Source organism: Phalacrocorax carbo, chromosome 1 (assembly GCF_963921805.1).
Source record: "Phalacrocorax carbo chromosome 1, bPhaCar2.1, whole genome shotgun sequence".
In the NCBI taxonomy this organism is placed as follows: domain Eukaryota; kingdom Metazoa; phylum Chordata; class Aves; order Suliformes; family Phalacrocoracidae; genus Phalacrocorax; species Phalacrocorax carbo.
In genome coordinates, this window is record NC_087513.1 from 134759040 (window position 1) to 134779382 (window position 20343).

General features: G+C 40.5%; 1 protein-coding gene across 1 annotated transcript in view; it reads right to left on the minus strand.

The window, feature by feature from the left end:
• Positions 1-20343, minus strand: part of GLRA2 (glycine receptor alpha 2) — a 128197-nt gene that overhangs the window by 12990 nt on the left and 94864 nt on the right. Inside the window, exon 8 of the mRNA XM_064475090.1 lies at positions 16368-16517. Coding sequence (XP_064331160.1) covers positions 16368-16517 — 150 coding nt within the window. The remainder of the gene's footprint in view (positions 1-16367; positions 16518-20343) is intronic.

Genomic DNA, 20343 nt, shown 5'->3' on the forward strand with positions numbered 1-20343 from the left:
TACAGCACGCCTCATTCCTGGCACAGAAAGTTGAAGATCGCTGAGGGCATTGGCCCGTGGAGCAGTCTATGCCTTTGTTCTGACTGCCCAGAACGTGCAACATGAGCCATTTGGAGGCTTTGGAAAATGAACACAGTAAGTGCTGCAAAACCAGCAAGTGGGATTTTGTTTTTATTCGAAGTTTAAAGCTCAGCAAAAAGAGTTGCTTTTTGTGCACAGTACATGTTGTTCTAGTCTACTGAAAACTGAGTGACATGGTAGTATATGCAAATAGTAATAGATTAAAGTTTTGGCATGCTCTGAAATGCTCCAGTGACATGTCCAATCACAGCAGTACCATCTGCTTTTCCTTATATGTGCTAAATTTATAACACTGTGCTAATTTCTATATTAGTTTACACACTACCTTCAGGAAATTATACTTAACAGATAAGCAATATTTGGGCTTTGTGACTTATCTTTAGCAAGCAGTTAATAAATGCCTCTCAAATTACTCTCAGCTCTCTTCTTAGAGAAAGGAGTTTAGAAATCAATAACACTGATTATGTACTCTTTTTTTTCCCCTGAAGGAATGGCAATGACTTGCAATTCACATATTATTTCCCTAAGTTTTTGCTCATGCTAGAATTTTGACAGACAAAATGTGATCAGACTTTCACCTGGAGCTTGGACACCAGCAAAATACAAGAACCCTAGTACTGTATCGCTAAATTAAAATGAACCCCTTCTGTATGGAGTGGAAGTTTTACCATATTGCTAACTTCATATTGTACCTTCTCTTCAAGTGGTGTTCAATTTGATATCACAGAAGATAATACCATCTTACTGATCAACATCATAAACAAACCTACAAAACACATGGATATGTAATTTGGAAAGAATACAAAAATAATGGAAGAAAACCCATGGAGTCTGCACAACACTGGCAATATGCCCCTCCTCGTGTTTGCTCACTCACACTCTGAAGCACGGGAAGACAGAAGACCAGGCAAGTAAAGGCTCCTGTCGATGGCCATCTGGGGTTTCTATGAGTCCCTTGCCCTGTCGGCTTCATGGCTGGATGGTTTACTGATGATCCCAGAGCTCATTTACAGTGTCTCTGCATGACGATGCACCAAATGTTTTCTCCCCACGGGATGAAAGGCTGAGTTATCCCTTCTTTGGGTCTGAGGGGAGCAGGTATTTCAAAGTGCAAGACCATTGAACCATCACCTGAGGGGACAGCAGCCTAGAGGATATTTTAACCATGTTTGACACATTTAAATAGATGGTTTCAGCTTGTCAATCTTGGAATGGCTCCTAAAACAAACGTCAATATAAAGAATAAGGCAATTTGTTTTGGATGATTAAGAGAATCTGGCTCATATATCCAAGGTGTGACAATTCCAATCACATCTTCATTTCAATTTACAGGAAAGAAATAAACTAGCCTTCATTATTGTTCATAGTGCTGGTGCTATATATTTGACATGATAATCTACAGTATTAGTCAGTAAATTGACTCACTGGACTGCCCTTGATCATATGCTCCATTTTCTACTCAGCAGGGCCCTCTCTAACAGCTATATATAACCAGGGAGAAAAAAAAAGAGACAGTTCTCTCTTAGATCATTATAAGATGATGTTGCATTCAGTTTTCCTGTTGCTTCAAAGGTTATAAACGATGTGATCTTTTCACCATCAGAGATAATATACGGCTGCTGTTTGTCTGACTTGTCAACTCCTCACACAGAAATCCAATACTCCCCACTTGTCACATATTCATTTCAGATGTGTGTTCTCTTGCAGGGCCCAAAATGAAATAGTCACTGTATTCCTATCTGCCAGTTTTCAAGTCTTGCCTTGTGAGGTCCTTCCTTGTCAAACCACAGTTGTTGCATTAGCAACCCACATGAGTACTTGCAGCAAACGTAAAATCTCCTGATCGTAATTAAAATTCTGCATGCTTTTCTATTAAAGAAAGAAAATCATCATGCATCTTAATCCATAACTCTGCTCTTCTGCCACTGTTTTTTAAATGTCTGATTACTGAGCTAATTGCTCAGGCAGGTTGTTTTTAGACTGCATTATGCATTTATGGGTTTCATATCACTGTCAAAATAAGTATTGGATTAATCCTGGCTCCCAATTTATGTGTTGAAAATTTATTTCCTCAGTCCAGACAGAAGTTAAAATTAGGAGTAACCTCTAAAATGGGCTATAGGGTGAAGGGCAGTTCTCAGTGCTAAGAAAGGATGAGAGCACAGACTCAGAAAGCAGACGGCTCAGTAGGAGATTGGCATGAGTTACAAAATACAAATTTGTGTAGCTGTTTTCCAGCAGCATATCTGCAGCTGTAACCTGTGCTGCTGCAGAAAGAAGGGGGACCAAAGAGCCTTAGGATAGAAAAAGCTATTGCTATTCCTGTTCAGAATGGTAAATAATTGTTCAGAGACTTTTTTACTGACCTTTGTTTCAGGAGTACTTGCAAGTCAAGGAGAATTATAGTGTGTAAATCAGAAATACTCAACTGTGGGTCAACACATCCTCAAAGAGATATAACTCAACTCACAGTCTCCCTGAGGAACAAGCCCTCACAAATCTCTCTTAAACTCACTCCTGATATATTAGGCACATTACAGAAGAAACTGTTTAAGAGCACTGATTAATATTTTCAGCAACTGTAAATCTCCCAGTGTACTGCCTGATGCCAGCTCTGCCAGCTGGCTCTCAAGGGCTCTTCCGTTCCTGTTCCCTGCCATCCCACGATTCTGTGTTTGTAGTTCGAAGAACAGAATAGGAATCAATAACCATCCAGGCCAAACAGATTTCTCTGTGTTGTAATGCTTTAAACATGCAAAGAGGCTGAAGTCTAAGCCTCTTTGCTTTGAAGCTTTGAAAACTGCCGGCAGAAAAGATCCCCAGATTCACATGAATTTGATACCAATTCCTAAGACATCTTCACTTTGATATGGAAGGCAAGAGCGGAGGACTTGTGGGAAAAGAAAGGTCAAAATTCACACCCCACCATGGGATGCCAATTACCCCAGGGGCACTCCTGTACCCAAAGGGTACAGCCCTTTGGGAGTGCAGGTGTCTGCCTTGGGCTAAGGCAGCCCACAGCTCACACAAGAGATAGGGTGTGGTACACCCCCCAAAATACTTTTCTGTCTTCCCTCTGATGAATAAAACCTCACTGCAGGTAAACATTTGACAGACTCATGACAGCCACATTAGGCAGCAAGGAACATATATCAGTGACAGAAAAAAAATGAGACTCTGAGAACACTGTTTAGGAAGCTACATGCGATAAAACCATCCATTAGCCTTACATGAGGTTCAAAAAATATTCAGGAATATATAACAGCTGTTAGGTTCAAACAGAGCGTCTGATGAAAAAAATTCATTGTGATGATATAAGCCTGTTATTCAACCCCAGCTACGAAAATACCCAAATGATAACTCACCAAACAAAGGAAAAAGCAGTAACAGAACAGAGAAGAGTAACAAAATCATCAGTCTTCACATGTCAGAAAGCAAAATTCAAATAGATTATTTTTACAACAAAATAACACAAGATAAGCCACAAGGGAAAGTGAACAAGGATCAAAGAGCAAATAAGAGACAGCCAACACAAACAGGCACCCCCAGTATCTAGAAGTAATAGAAGAACAGGAGCATACAGCACCGGAGCATCTTAAAAGAGTTGCTGTGTATTTGGGGAAAAACAATCTTTGTGCAAACTTGGAAAAAAAAAGTATTTACAGCTAGGGAGCAAGCCATTTTCTGTGCCTGCAAAAAGCTACCCTCTCTGGACTTTTTATTCCTCTTTCCTGACATGCCTGTTTTGTCCCTGTGGAAAAGTACAGTTTATATATCCACTGCATGAACATGCAGCACAGGTAACAATAAGGGCAGAATAATAAAAGACCAACCCATTAGCGAAAAATACAGAACTGACTCCACCAAAGTTCATGACACACAAATCTAGGACATATCCAAAATAAGGAACAAAATGGCAGTGCTCAGAAACATTTTAAAAAAAAGAACTGCATCAGCTAGCTAATCAATTGCTTTTATTTAAGATCTGAAGCTGACGTGAAAGGTGACGGTTTGGAACAGCAGCACTGACTTGGTGCTCCATATTACTTTTTTTTAAAACTTTGGGAGCAAATAATCTTGCTCTCCTCCATTGTCTTTTTTTTTTTCCTTGCTTGCATGGACTAAAGGATCCCCAGCCACCACCTGAAAAATCTGAAATGGTGGGATGAAGTTGGCTTATGCTAAGTCCTTAGAAATGCTACATTTGGTCCTGCTCTTGTTCATCTAATTGTACAAAAATAAATACCTCAGGTCAGAAAAGGAGACCAGCGTAACTAGCTTTCCTCCATTCTCTTTCAACCCTCCGCTCCTTGCAGGCACAGTCACTGAATTCAGTATTACTTTGTTCATGACAAATACCAACTGAAGCTTGTGAATATGCATTACACTTTGCAAAACCATTACTCATCCTGTTTGCTTTCATTGAATATATAGCTTTGGGTTTTTTTATTTCTTTATTAACCTTGCACAAGGTCTTCCTCCACTTCCAATACCTTTTTCACTCCCAACGTACACTCCTGGCAGCTCCAGTGGCCATGTGTACTCCGAGTCCCACAGATGCTGAGAAGCTAATATGAACAATTCATAGAAAGATTAAGAAAAGTGTTTTAATAATTCATAAATCATCACATGGAACTGACTGCTCTATCTATAAATAGTAAAGGCTACTCATCACAAAAATACCGCCTCTGGCTTAGACAGTCCTTGAGCTGCAAAGTCCCGGAGCCCAGGAGGATGCATCGAGGACGGACTGCTGTCACAGACAGCTTCCTGCACCAGGCAGAGCCCTGACCTAGCACAGGACAGCCTTCCTGGAGTTTATCTTCGCCAGATGGAGCTTCCCACAGCAAAGAGATGTGGTTGGTTACTGAACAGATGCCCTGTGAATTTCAAAGCTGCACTGGCTATTTAACCTATAAGTCTGGTTAATGACCAGAAGAAATGTTCCTACCAAGTCCCTTTGCCTTCTGAATATAATGCAGCATGTTTAGCTTAAACAGGTGACAAGTTCATTTTGCCCAGGTTGTAAACCTGAAAACAAGAACCTAAATCCAATATTATACTTTTCTGTAGGCATTACTAAAACAACTTTTTACAAGCATTTTTTTTTAAATCTGCAATAAAGATCTATTATTTATGATAGGAGTCCAGGTTTATGGGGTCTATGATAAGGAATTTGACTATAACTAGGTAGAAAGGTTAAGCCAAAAACAAATGCTATATAAAGAACACATTGACTAGGCTGAAAAGCCAAAAAACAGATTTGCAAACTAGGTAGGAAGAGCAACTAAGCTCATGCTTGGTAGGAAAGGGTTGAAAAGTAATTAAAAAAAGCTATATAGAGCAATAATTTTAAAGGCAACGGATAAATCATGAAACAACTAATCCTCTTTAGTTTTGCTAGGGAAATAATTACCAGAAATATTGGTGAGGCTACCTGGAGTGAGAAGCACGATACCCAAACATAACAGGCTCAGAGAGAAAGCTAGAATTAACAAATTCAGAAAAGCTGAAGCCCAGGCATGGCAGGACATGCCAGCATATGAGAGCCTGGGGGAAACGGCAATTACTAGGTAGACAGGCACAAAAGAAATCCAGTGACCTATGTGGGAAACACAGTGTAGAGCTAATGTAGGGAGAATAATATCTAAAATATGTTACGCCTTCTCTGCTTTTTCATCTTAGACACACACACACAGAGACGTGCACAAATACCCAAGGAGAGGCTCGTCTGATGGAAGAATAGCTGACATTATGGTCTAATAAGGAAGCTGCAATTGAATAGCTGCATAATTTGCCACTGCTCCTCTGTAAAGGATGGGGCAAGAACTTGCAAACTTGCAAGAAAGGTAACTGTCTTCCGCAAGAGCCACTGGGAGATTATAGGAAATACCTACATAGTTTATTGGTAGGGCTGGAAAATTACTGAGCAAGAGTCATTTTCAGAAGACTTGAGTACCCAGTCATTGGTGTAAATATCTGCAAACACAAGAATGTCCCCCAAATTTTGCATGGGAAGTCCCATGACAGTGGCAGGGTCACCAGCCTTTCAAAGTTAGGACAGAGTACTTATGCAGTATAAGCCCCGATGCTGCACGTGCAATGAAACACATGGGACCAGATAAATACATCCTAATTCATCTAACCAGGTATGTAATGGAGAAAAAAAAAGGTATTAGGACCTTGTACATCTTTCAGGCAGAAGATACCAAAGGCTTTAACAGAGCATCCTGTGATGCACAAGTTCCCTCTATCTCACCAGCCTGTAGTGGCATCAGACCCGCTATAATTTCCCTTGCCTGCCATGTTCAGCACAGAAAAAAGCCTACAAGATGAAAATGCTGCGATGGGTCAAATAAGACTCAGTATCTAGTTCTACGCTGTGCTTTGCAAAACCTGAAGAGCATTAATGTGGTAAAACCCTTTGGTTTCTTTTTTATTTTTTTCATAAATATCTGTTGTACAGCTTTTTCCTGCCAATTTGACAACAGAAACAAACCATATCAGAAAAGTGAGTCCTCCCTGGAAGTGAAAGAGAAAGCTGGCATAAGCTAAGAGACAACAGATTCATTAATTTATTGGAAAATTTGTGCTAGAGAGTATCAGGCTTGCTGCATGCAGGTACCTGTAAGACTTTACATCCTGAAGAGGAAACGCACAACTTGCTTTCCTAGGATGGCATGCAAGGTCTCACACTTGGGCAACTCAGATAATCTCTAATGAGCAGGGTTTGTGATCTTCCTTCTTAATTAGTTATTCTTTTGACAGATGAAGATTACAGAGCACCTGAAGGCAAGTCTCTACCACCAGCAGGGTTGGGAAGGCTTAACAGAAAAATGAATGAGTCAGTCACAGGCAGAGCACTTCCACATGGCTAGCAGAAAGAGATATCTCAGAAAACTACATGGAGAACCACTTGAAGAGAGTGAGGTGAGGCACAAAAACAAAGGCATCGTGTCTCCTAGGAGTCTTGTCATGATATCACAGAGATTGAAAACCTTGGCACCTTGGTAAAATAACTTGCACTTATATGTCTGTGTGTACCAATGCGTGCGCAGTATCTGTGTGAGAAATTGCATACACAAGTTAGAAGTTAAATGATTCAATGAGGTTTGCTATTGCCCAGAGAGAAGTTACAGGCTCGATGCAGAAATTCACAGGTAGGAATCTGGCCTTCTGTTACTCCATGTGTGTAGGCAACCACAGTAGACTTTTCTGACCTTTCCAATCTGTTTATCCAAGAGCTAAAAATACTCTGGCACACTCATCATGCCAGATATATTCAATCAGCCACTGGAAAACTAAGCTTTCCAATAGTAAGTCCTTCTTTACATTAGTCCTGCTGTAGTAAAGAAGTGTTGTGTGGAAAGAGCCAGGGCTGTGCAAGCTCTGAGATGCCATGGGGAGAGTCAAGTCACAGGAGCAGAAGTGGGCAAATTTTTAGTGACGTGTGGCTGGGCTTGGCAAAGAGCTTTCAGATGCTCCCAGCTTGAAATGTGTCTTTGTGAGGATTCTTGGAAGACTCAGCAAAAACCACTCAGAATATGTGGAGCTTCAAGGTGTTTTATTCCTTCCCGTGTAACAATATCTAGACCCCTCCTCATGTTGGAGCAAAGAAAATTTCCTTCCCCACTTATCCATCTACTCCCAGTGGTCAATTGCTTCTTTTGTGCAAGATAGATTAGTGTTATTAAAAAAAAAAAAAAGCCACCAAAAAAAAATCCCAGGCGGCAATAGAAATACCCAAGTACAGATATCCATATTTACAGTAAATAGCATCTTGCTCTAGCAGTGGATCAAGTGAAATAAACATGTCTGATCATTAAATCAAACTAAATATGTCAGAATCAGGCTCTGACTGATCAGTTCGCCACAAGAAATGGCTGTTAACATTCTTATGTTAACGGAAGTGACTAAACAACGTTGGTTTCCTTCTGGATAAAAAAATAAACAAATGGCTTCAACACCACTTGTTTTAAAGTACTATAAAAGCTGGATTTTACTGGAACCTGTGAAGTTTTTCAGACCTTGAGACAGCATGAGGCTTCAACAGCCTAGTTAATACAATTTGGTTTTGCACAATGTCATTTGGACAACATCATTACAGAATGCTTCACAATTAATTACATTCAAATAGCAGCTTCTATCCCCTGTGGAGAACGGGATTAATTGGGTCAGATGTAAATATGCATTTCATGGATCCTACTGAACACTTGCCCATCTCACCAATTTACCATGTAATTTGATACAACTAGTGTACTATGCTCTGGAGATGCACAGGGTGAGCACAGTTGCACGTCAGGGTAGAAATACATGGATACATCAGTGCTGGTATTCTCAGCCTGCATTATGCTTGGCTCTAACTGTGCGACCCTTTCATTCTCTTGCAGAAATACTAATTTATATTTATTTATGCTGAAATACTCATGCTGAAAATGAAGCTTGGGAGAGAACTCGGAACTGATAAGAGGCGTCGTGATGGACCCCTGGCAATGTGGGATCAGAAACTGTTCTCCTCCCAGGTGTCTTCACCCCTCATTGAAAAGAGGACCTGACCATCACTGCAGTGAGAAAGCCTGAGACCAGGGCTTTAGTGGGTCCTGACTGGAGAAGGAAAGAGTAAAGATAAGCTACCTACAGGGAAAGAACAAAGGGGCCAACTTTGGGGCAAGGTTGTTTCCTCGACCCCTTGTGCAGCCTAGGCCTAAATCTTGGGACTGCAATGGCTTTTCACTCTCTTTCTGGAGTCTTGGATAAGGGCAATTTAAGTTAAACATACTCCTCCTGAAGCCCCCTTTCTTAATTTTTTTATCATGAAGCACCTATTCCACTTTTTTTTTTCTATGAAATAAGATGGGTCAGAACATGTTCAATGAAAGAATCACCATTTTCTAAAATAATCTGGAAAACAAAAGCTTGTGCCTGTGGCAGGTGGTTCTTGAAAAGCTCCTTCTTGTTGCTTTAAAGCATCAAAAATAAGAACACTGCTTCCTGGCTCTTTCTAGCTTCCTCTGCCTATTTTCAGTTCGCACTCTCCCCTAGGTATAATAAAAAATGAGACATTTGCACCCAGCTGGAGAGTACCTTTCATGAGCTCGAAAACTGCAGAGTTCATTTCTGGCGTGTTTCCTGCTGTTCATGAGTAACTACCAGGACAAACTCGCTCGAGTGAAGTGCAAACTTCAGTCCCCAAGGCTCTGTCAGTTCAGAGCTGATCTTTTCAGCCATTGCGTGCAGGGTAGGTACAAGAGAGGTGCTGGAGTTTCTAAAGCAATGTAACACTACCAAGCAAACAAAAACAACTTTATTGAGTACTCCTGGCTTTTCCACTCCTACCTGTCCCAGGTGGTGCAGGATGTGGTCCTTTTGTCATTCCAGATTTGAAATATTGTAATATTAGTTCCGTAGTCCCTTTAAAATTAGTTTTACAATGCTTATATCCTGTTCGTATCTAATTTGATGCTAAGCAGTAATTTGCTAAAGGATTTGCAAGCTGGCCAACAGGAGTCATGGTACTGTACCATGTCCTACTTGCTACTTTGGTGCCGTGCTTGGTCCCTACAGTTTGATTATCTGTCCCCTGCTCCCACTGAGTACTCCATGTTGTACCGCTCTGATCATTGCAGCGGATATAAAGGTTCACTGTTCTGCAGCCTTACCAGTTCTCCACTTCTCTGGTTTCCACCACTTCTAGACTAGGCATTTTTTCCCTGTCCTGCATTTAATTTTCTTCAGAAGTATGAATTTTGTCCTGATTTTGTTCTCCTGGCTTTGCCTTTACTCCAGTACCTGGATTCCATTACTTCAGCTTGCACACTTGTAGTCTACCAGCTTTAATTAATGCTTAGATATTTGGGGCTTGATATTTGGAGGTTTTTCTCAGGAACTGTTATTACGTGTTTCATAGATTAGTCCGCCTTTGATTACAGAATGTTTAATGTACCCAGATTTTTATTTGGTTTTCAGAGTTTTCACCCCTGAAATGTAATTATCTTTTTTCTCTTCTGTTTCTTGGTCTGGGGTGAAAAATCCACCCCATCTTATTATGTTTGAGGCTGTAAAACTCATGAAACACAGATACTTGTTTTGAGACTTTTTACCTTCCCTCCTCCAATAAGGGAGGGAAAAGCTTCCATTTCACTTTTCATGACATATAAGCAGTCCTTTATAAAAACCAATTTCTCTCTTCCACTGTTTCTTTGTGTTTGCTTTTCATTGGAAAATCTGCATTTCTAGTAAGCTTAGTCTGTCCACCTAGACAGACTGCTGTTACTAGATTTTGGATCCATTGCTTGGATACCGCGCCCACGGCTGAACTGATTCTTTTCCTACAAGTTACTCTCTCCCTGGGGACTCCTGTCTCTCATTAGACTTGTGCCTAGAGCTAGACTAAGGATTTAAATCCAGATGTTTTTCAAATTCGAAATTATGTTTTTGTTTAAATGTTTAAAGTCACTGTAGTAAGTCCATTTAACAAACAATAAAGATACTTGGACTGATGTTAACTAGGGCCATTCCCAGCCTATTCATGCTCACAATAAAATGACAGACAAGGGCATTCAGGTGAAGTCACAAGGTGACACGGCAACATGTTGAAATGCATTGTGTCTATTATTTAACTGGTTCTGTGCAGTTGTATGTGGGACTGTAACCGCGCTAAATGATAATTTTTGTGTATTTATCTTCTGCTGGATTTTTTCTGTGAAGTTACATTAAAGTGCTAATGCAATTGCCCTGGAGAAAGAAAAGTAACTGCAATATCTTGAGGGTGTTTATCTACAGCAGAAGCTACGTGCACTTTAATCCATTAAGTAAGCAAGATGTGTGTGAGAAAGAAAGCCATTCAGACTCGGATTCCTGTTTTTCACAATGAAACTCGTGTGCCTGAGCTTGCCCGGTGAGTACCAAAAATAGCTCAGCAAAAAGGGCTTTCCCTGAGCACTTCCATTATTCACATGATGTAGCACCTTACATAACGCAAAGCGTGCACGTCATCCCGCCGACTGCGGTGCACATGGATGCTAGCGAGCAAAAATTTCCACTGGGGACAGCAGTACCTAGTGTTTTAAAGGCAAAGTCAGGCTGAAGGCACTGATTTTTTTTCAGCGGGCAAGGCTATAAAATCTTACAAATCTGTTTGGGGGGTCTGACGGAGGGATTTCAGTATGATTAAAATGGCAGAGACAGCAATTTGAAAATCACTGTTACCCAATGTGTCCCTCTTATTTTTAAAGATGGAAATATTGTATCATCCTGACAGCCGCAGTGACTCTGTTTGGGCACTTGGGGTACCTGCCTTGCCACCTGCAGCTCCATCCAGAGACCAGCCGTTCTCTGAAGCACTCATCCAGGTGCTGCCATCTTTGCGTAGCGGAGTTATCCTTTGCTGTTGTAATCACTTAGTCTCAGTCCCAGCTCTTTCATTTGAAAACACCATTTGTGCCTCCCTTTGCTAATCTGCATGCATGTGAACCCCCCTGGCTGCAGCATTGTTATTTGTATTGCTCTGTGTTCCCTGCACATGGGATTAAAGTCTGTCACAGCCTCCAGCTGCGTATTTTTTTTGTTCGAGCTATAAAATATTGCTTTTAACACCAACGGTCCCAAACTTAACCCCTATTCTTGGTCACAGTGGTAATCACCACACATATAATTTAGGAAGTCATCTTTGAGATGATGGTATGAATACTAGTGTACTGTGAGTCATTTTGAACACTGATCATATAACATAATAATTACTGTTTTCAAAAAGGGATGACTGAACCTGTGTAAACACAGTTCTGCTTCCCTGGAAACATATAATTTCAAAAAATAAGCAAATCTTCTTTGACTATTACAAATAATATTTGAAAAAGATGTTCCTTTCTTTCAGGTGATTTGGCATTCTGCAAAATCTATATTTTAATATAACGAAATTGTACTACATTTTCAGTACCATCAGACTCTCAGCTTCTGCAACCTGTACTCTCTCTACGCAAAAAGTAGTATCATGATATGTAATAAATAGCCAATCATTTCTCTCAGCAGTGAAGTATTGCTACTGTTGGGTGTATTTCACTGTAAGCAGGAAGACTACACAAATCTTTAGGACAAGGATTGAATGCTTCCTCCAACAGAAACAGCATGGTGAAGGCACACAGGTTGAAGCACTCATTACCTGAGGATATGGGGTTTTATTCTGTATGGAAGATGGCAACAGGTCCTGCAAGTGCAATCTGTTCTTATGCAATGACAGGTCAATGGTTCAGCTGTAAATACAATTTCTGGACCGTCAACAACCCAACCCAGACTTTCCTAGAGAAACATTAACCAGTCTGATCTTTAGCTTAAGAGATCTGATGGTCTCTTAAGGTGCCTTGTGCTTTCATATAATGCTCTGAGGGTTGCAGCACTAAGAACAAGACCCAGCAGAACCAATAAAGAAAGCAGTGACAGAGATACAGGCTTACAAAACTGAGAACAGTATTTCTCTTGATTTGTAGGTCTAGCTGCTAAACCCAAGAATCCTGATCAGGCATGGTTTGGTGCCTATTTTTTCTCTCCCCAGATTAGCACTGGATGATGCAGTATAAATAGTCAATCAGCCCTTTTTTACACTATCTCCTCCTGCCTGTGTCACAATCACTTGCCTGTGACTTTTAGGTTCACATTCACCATAAACCCTAGTTCAGAGAGCAATGCCTCAGCAAGTCAAGATCCCTGCTGGTGAGGCTTCTTGTGGCACCACAGGCTATGTTGCTCAGTTCTCCTCTGCACACAAACGTCCTTCTCTTGAGCAGAAAAGTACTGAGCCGCAGCTATGATATCATTGGTCCAGAAACCTCCATCTTGGTATGTCTCCTCTGTTCACCTCTCAAGTGCATGTCGCTTCTGTGGTGGGAGTTCTCTGGGGAAATCAACACCAGTGCAACTCCGGCTCTTAGGGCTTTGCAGCAAAAATACTGCTGCAACCTGGCCTCACTGCGTACTGTCCTGGCTGCATATGAAATATGCAATATTCAAAAGTAGAAGAGAGGTTTCTGCAAGTGTTCCTTAGAGAGAGGGTAACCAAGCCTTACATGGACCTTAGCTGGGCTACTAGCACTATGTCACTGATAAGACATGCAACACTGACTACCTGGACTGTTTTTGTAGTTGTATGGCATCAGCTTTCCAGTGACAGCATAGTAATATTGGTCCTATCTTCTAGAGAGACCTTGACATTTTTCCTTTTACATTCAGTTTTGTATACGTGTAAATATTATTATTTCAACAGTGGAAAGTATTCAGCAATTAAGGCTCTCTTCTACCGCTTGATACCGTAGCTCTGAAAGTGAACAATTTATTGCACTGCAAAACCTCTATCCTAATTTTGCTGTGTAAGGTGAACTGTGATTTTTGCTTTGATTTTGAAAGCTACTGATTCCCTTTACAGTGTACAAAATCTGCTGAAATCATCTGCATCTTATAATCATGTAACTTTACAGAGCTTGATCAAAGTCAGAGGCCCATTACAGCTCAAAAGCTGCTCAGGCAATGTTTTTGTTCTGGGAAATCAGGTCCTAAGAGCTTTACATCCTGGTCCCATTTTATTTAAATGAATAAATTTCATTTCTCAGCCACCAGTACCAAGCAGTGAGCTGCACACTAAGCTAATTTCTCTCTCCATCACTGATTTTATTACCTCCACAACTCACCTGTAATCTGGATCTATCAGCTGCTATCATATTGCTTCAGATCTGCTACATGTTATCCTGTGTAAAATATTTCAGCTCCATGGCTCTTCACCAAGGAAATAAAAAGAAACCAACAAAATATATTTTTTCATTCACAGATATTCATACTCCACCAAGCAGAGCCCAGGACACCACAAGGAGGAACACTGCAGGTTGATGGTTCAAGATTAAATATGATACCAATAAAAATGCATTTCATTATACATACCAAGTTTTGCTGGAATGCACACATCTGAAAAATGACAGTGGGATTTTCTGTCGTAAGGCATTTCCTATGCTCCTGTCCCCCCCATTCACCCCGTATTTATACAGGAGCAGGCTACTGAATACACATGCACTTTCCCTGGGAGGTTTGGAACGGGAAAAACACAGAAAAAAGCGAGCATAAGGATGGGCCACAAGAATGTACAACATGAAACTGCTGTTCATGCTGGGGACAGTATTGTATATTTTGTGCGGACATTTAGCAAAGAGAATACAAGAGACTACTGGTGATGCCATCAAAATCATCCATTTTGCTGATTTATGACATCATTGCACATACTAAAATTCTCTCTTGCTTTCTCTTTCTCTCTACAGTTTTACCCTCAAACTTGAATTGCCGATCTGATTCACTGTCCCGTAAGCTGATGACTCTTTGCTTCTCAAGCCATTCACGCGCCGCACGGACTCGACGCTTTCATTCCCAACAGTCATAGTCTGTGCCTGTCCCCAGAGTGTCAGCATAGATAGCAGCAGCAAGAATGAGAATATCACAGTGGAAACACGATGACACACATACACAACACGCAAAGAGAAGAATGGCTCAGTTAGAGAAGACCATCATGCAAAACAACATGAATCACTTTCAAAGCAAAATAAACTGAGAAGATTGTGAGAGACAAACTCAAGTCAAGAGATGCAGAAAACACCTCCTAAAAAGATGGCCTTAGTAACATTATTCCCTTTCTTGAAATTCTTGCAAGTGGATTCATAGGAAGAGTGAAAGCAAGCCTGTGCAAATGGATAGGTGTCTCTTACTCCAGCAGAATATTTCCTTGTATTTAATTGGGGCATTACCCATTTTGCAAAGTACTGACTGGCTTAGGATAAACACAGGTCTTCTGGTGATTTGGTTTTAAATAACTTTCTTTTAATAGTCACCAGAATAATCATTCCCACAGCAGATGAATGACCACTTCCATGGACCAAAACCTCCTAATTTTTGAGCGATGCCACTGGGTACCATTACCTAACAAAGGTGGCTTCTTGCCTACTTGTTGATCTCTAAAGAAGACACTGTATCCAAACCTGAAATTACAGACCCCAAACAGCAGCTTCTGCTGCTGTCATGCTGCGTTTGGAAACAAAGGCTTCCAGTGGCGGTGCATCTGGCACGTGTGCCTGCAGACAGGCAAGCATTTCTGCCCTCTCCTGTAATCTAATCTTAACGGGAACCTCAATTCACCTGACAGTAATATTAAACCAGAGAACAGCACTGGATTGCTTCCCAGAGCATCCATCAAATATTACATTAGCTACAGAACATTTATTAGACAGACCTGTCAAAACACAAATGCCCTGTGCCATTGTTGTCATCCCTCTTGTGAAGAAAACCATTATTTGTGGCTTGAAGCACTCGTGCAGCTCAAGCAAATATTTACTTCACTTTGCAAACGCATAAACCTAAATGTTTCTATTGATACTGAAAACCAGTGACACAGATACAGGAAGGATGAAACCTTTATAGTTGTGGGAATGATCATAACTGGAATAAAGTTCAATTTAATGATTATTCTTGTCTTTCCATTTACCAAAACAAAAATCAGGAAAGGTGGACAGACTTCCTAAAAATATTTCTAGACTGGCATGTAGGTTAAAAACAAGCTTCTCCTCTACATTTCAGTCACTGGTATAAAATGATGTGATAATGATACAAATAGTCCCTTTGCTAAAAATCTAAACTTAGTATCAGTAACAAACTGCAGAGGAGTAGAATGTAGGGAGGAAATTGTCCTAATCCTTCTCTTTTTTAAAGTGGATATGTTTCCTGGTTTCAGCTGGGAAAGACACCAGCCGCTGGTGGTTTAGAAGCAAGGACAGAACTGCTGATCACTCTGCAATGGGCTAAGGGATCTCCCATTGTAGCATGACTAGCTAGGGTAGCACTAGAAAAGATATTTCTCAAGCATGTGCTGATGTCAGCACATCTGGATGATGTCAGAGAAATAATATTGGTACTCTATCTATGTCATTGCTTCCAGCTGTTCCTTAGCCACTGGTGCGTGCCACATAACAGCACAATATTTGGGGATTAGAAGAAAATCTAATTTCACAGGTAAATGTACAGCTGCCTCGGCAATTGCAAGAAGAGGATAAAATTCTTGGAATCAGTGACCAACCTATTGACATTTATCAGTAACTTCATAAACTGCAGATAAAGCCAGCAGCCAGTTTTCAGGTCTTTACCAAGGAGTAAATCACTCAAAAGGAAACTTTAGAATAAGACTGTCCTCCAAGGGCAAGAAAAACTGAGGTGAGGAATCAACCGCACGTCAGTGTGCAGTCACCCCAAGTAAAGAGCAGCTGTACCTTGTTTTGTCTTCTTTGTCTTCTTCGAAGCCTCAGAAACTCCTTGTGCTGCCGTGAAACAAAGTTGACTGCTGCATATTCCAGTAATGCAGCAAAGACAAAGAGAAGGCACACGGCCATCCAGATGTCGATAGCTTTTACATAGGAGACCTACAAAGAAATAAGACACAGCATGTTATATTTCAAAATTCTTAATGAGCTGAAGATATTGACGTGAAAAAAACAAATACATTTTTGCACAGCATGAGTTCCAGTTGTTCATTGAGCTGTTTTTTTCTTGTTTTGTGTTTTGGTTTGTTAGTTTATTGGTTTATAACAAATAAATAATCCAACTATTAATGGAAATGCGTGTTCACAAAGAATACACAAATTACAAGCTACTGCCTTTAGGAAAAGAATCAGGATTAGTCTAACAAAATACAAGAGTTTTTATAGTCACAGTCACAGCTTATCAGAGAGAATACGAATACAGGGCGTGATATAATACCTATTGAAAGACAACTCTAGAAAGTTTATAATCTCTTTCTTCTTTTATGAACCAATTACCATATTGATCAAATAGCTGTATTTGGTATCCATAACCTCAATGTAAACTCCGAGTACTGTATCCTAGTAGTTGATACGATTTTATTAATATGTGTTATTAAATATTTGATCCTAGTTGCATGACCTTTATCCAACAACTCTATAAGAAAAATAAGTCTTAATGGATATTATCTACTACAAATACCCAAATACCAAATGCCTCTGTTCTAGTAAAAGCCTATTCTGATTTGAATTGACTGGTCCACAATAAAATTTGATGTATTACAGCACTGCAATGTCACAAGATTTTTATCATATTACCCACACAGGGGGCTAAACAGTAGCCAGTTAAAGAGCTACGCACTATGCATATCAAAGGCACATTGTCCTCCATAGCTGTATTTGGTCTCTGCCTTTCTTTGTAGTCTTTCAGTTTTTAAGCAAAGATCTTTTGATTAGGCAACAGCAGGTTGTCTCTTTTGCTTATCAAGCATTACATCCAGGGTGGAATTAAAATCATCTGACTTCTACTGTCTACGACATACATGTGAGCTGGTTGTCTAAACTCCTTTGATATAAATAAATCAAGGAATGAATAACGGGCATTTCTAGGATGCAATGCATCTGAACTGTTTTAGTTGTATTCTTTGGGATGTGATGAATAACACACAAACTGTGTTTCTTCACCTTCATCTCTGTAAAGAGGAGCTTAGAACCACTGTCTCAGCATAGGCACATGGGGCTTTACTCAGCTGTCTAAATAAAAGAATCATGTACTGCCACATTAGGTACCTAGCCTCCTTTTACTAATCCAGCAGAGCACAAATGTCCACTATTATATTAACCAGTCCTCTGGTGATGTCTCAGGTATCCAAGGTCACCTCAAATGGCACCACCATATGACTGAATCAAGATAAGCAAAATGGGGCATACCTAAACTCTGAAAAATTGTAACCAAAGGCATTTAACATCTGAATAATACCCTGCAGGCCAAACATTTCAATGCAGTCAAAACATACAGGGGTCTGAAAAAAGAAGAGGAAAGGATGTGTTGTGTATTTAACACTCTAATGTTTAGGAGACCCAATCTCCACCTTGGAAAACTCTACCTCTACCCTTTGCACACACTATTCAAAACGACCTTGTTGTTATGGTCATGGCTACTGTTTCATGATGAAGGGAAGCACACCTAGTTCAGTAGATTTTGCTCCTGTTTACCATGTGCTTGAATAGCATCACTTTTGAAACCCTGTAGATCATTTTTTTGTTACCGTCAAATGGAAATGACTGCACTATGTGCTCCAGCAAGCAATACGAGCAGAGGAAGTGGCATTTAAATCACGGCAGAAAGGATACAGAGCTCCATGCTGCAGATCCTGAACACTGAGCAGGATATTTGAGAGAGGCCAAATACCATTATCCAGCCTGCATCATGGGAACATACGTTTCTGTAGATGAGGCTACACTCCAGCTCCACACTGCCATGCCCGCTGCAATGCCCACAATACAATGTGCGCAGGCTGAGATGGAAAAGGAGGAGTTAGCAGGCTACGGTGACACTATGAATCTGTGCCTTTCAATTAGATAGAGAACAGGTATGCATTTCTCTCTCCCACACATAAAAATATCTTACGAGTTACATCTTTACCGAGCAGCTGTAAAACCCAATGAAAACTCAACAATGTCCCAGACACTCCGTGCCACAGGCTGAGGCATGGGAAAAAATCAAGTCACTGTAATTTCTATAAAATGCAGCTGAGTTTAGATTATTTGTTACCTTCCTTGAACAGGCAGTTTGTTTTTCTTTACAAATGCCCCTTGGAGAGATATTAGATGTGCATAGACAGCTGGACTGTCCTGCCAGAGACAGCACAATGCAGAGCTGAAGCCACAAGAATCAGCATTTCTGACTGTGCAAATCCTGTCCTAGTGGGCTTAAAGCAGGGAGGGCAAAATAATAAAGGAAGCCCTGAGTTAGCCTTCCTGCCACTTACACAGTGCCACCATAAATGGCATCTACACAACTGCTGAGCCAGATGGATTATTTTAACCCCAGCCTGATGGGCTGGAATCACAAGATCACAATATACTTTGCCGGTAAGTAGCTTGTTTTATTGTTTATCCATTGCCTTACCATGGCACAGCTTTAAATGTGAAAACAGCACATTAAAAATAAATAAATGGAGAAGTTCTTCTGATCCCTGTGTTTTCAAATCACTTCATGTTCTTTTATCTATGTATCCACGGTATTTACAAAATTAAGCTGCTAAAAGCCTAAAATCCCATGCAATTTTCTGAAGTCAGACTTTTTTCTAGCTACCTAGGAGGGCCTTTCCTGGTACAAGTTTCCAAAGAAGTCCTAAAGTGAGTGTCCAGATTTTGGACTAGCACGTTGGTATCTAAAGCGTGCACAGTGCAAAGATGCAGTGGATTTTAGGGTCTCTGTCTGGTTTAGCTGACTTTAACCTATGTCTTCCTTCAACTAGGAAATGGTCACATCTACCAGACTGTAGACTGATCTGAAGTGTACCTCTCTCAACCAGCCTTGCTGAAGCTGTTCTGCTTTGTATGAAAACTTAAAATCCATTGGCTTGGGGACTGGGAACAGAGTCTCCCCCTCCTAGATGCAAATCTTAAACAGTGTAATATGAGGTCTGTCTCTGTGTCTCAAACACATGCAGGGATTGAGAAGGCCCTATCACAGAATATTTCATGGTGCTTGAACAATTTCCTCAGTGAGATGAGCACAGAAAGGATGTGAATTTGATCTATACAATCCAGGTGAGTGCTATAACCGTTTGCCTTCCAGATGCTGTAACTTCTTATTGTGGTTCCAATGAAATGTCTTTTTCTAAGAGCTCCTCAGCCATTCCCCACTTAACTCCACAGGAAACTCTCCACTCAGCAGGCTCTACTGTGCATCTCATTCTTAGGTGCTTATTTCTCCTTTGCGCTGTACAAGGAACCTTTCACATCTAATTTTTAATTAAAAATATTGCTGAGTGACACAGTCATAGGAGCTGGGGTCTGCAAAACCTAGTACATAGTGATATCATAGGCAGATCCATTGCTTTGGGAGGTTCTTCCACCAAACTGAAAAACATTACCAGCTATTTTTTCCCAGATCATAGTATATCTTGAAAACTCCACTAAAAGGCTTACATCACCTGCTTTTGTAAGGCCTTGTCAAACAATACTGTATCTCCAGCTTCCTTAACTACCATGTCCATGCCTCATGCTCCAGAGTCACTACTGCGTACATGTAGCACATTATAGACCCTGATTTTTTTCTTTTAGAAGGTTTTGTCTCGCCGTGTTATGTACATGCATGTTTTTTTAAACTAATGGTAAGAAATAAGCACTTTTAGGACAAAATGTATCTAAGCAGAAGGTAGATATCTATACTATAGGCAAGCAAACTGTACCCTAAAAATGCCAGCCTCTCATTTTT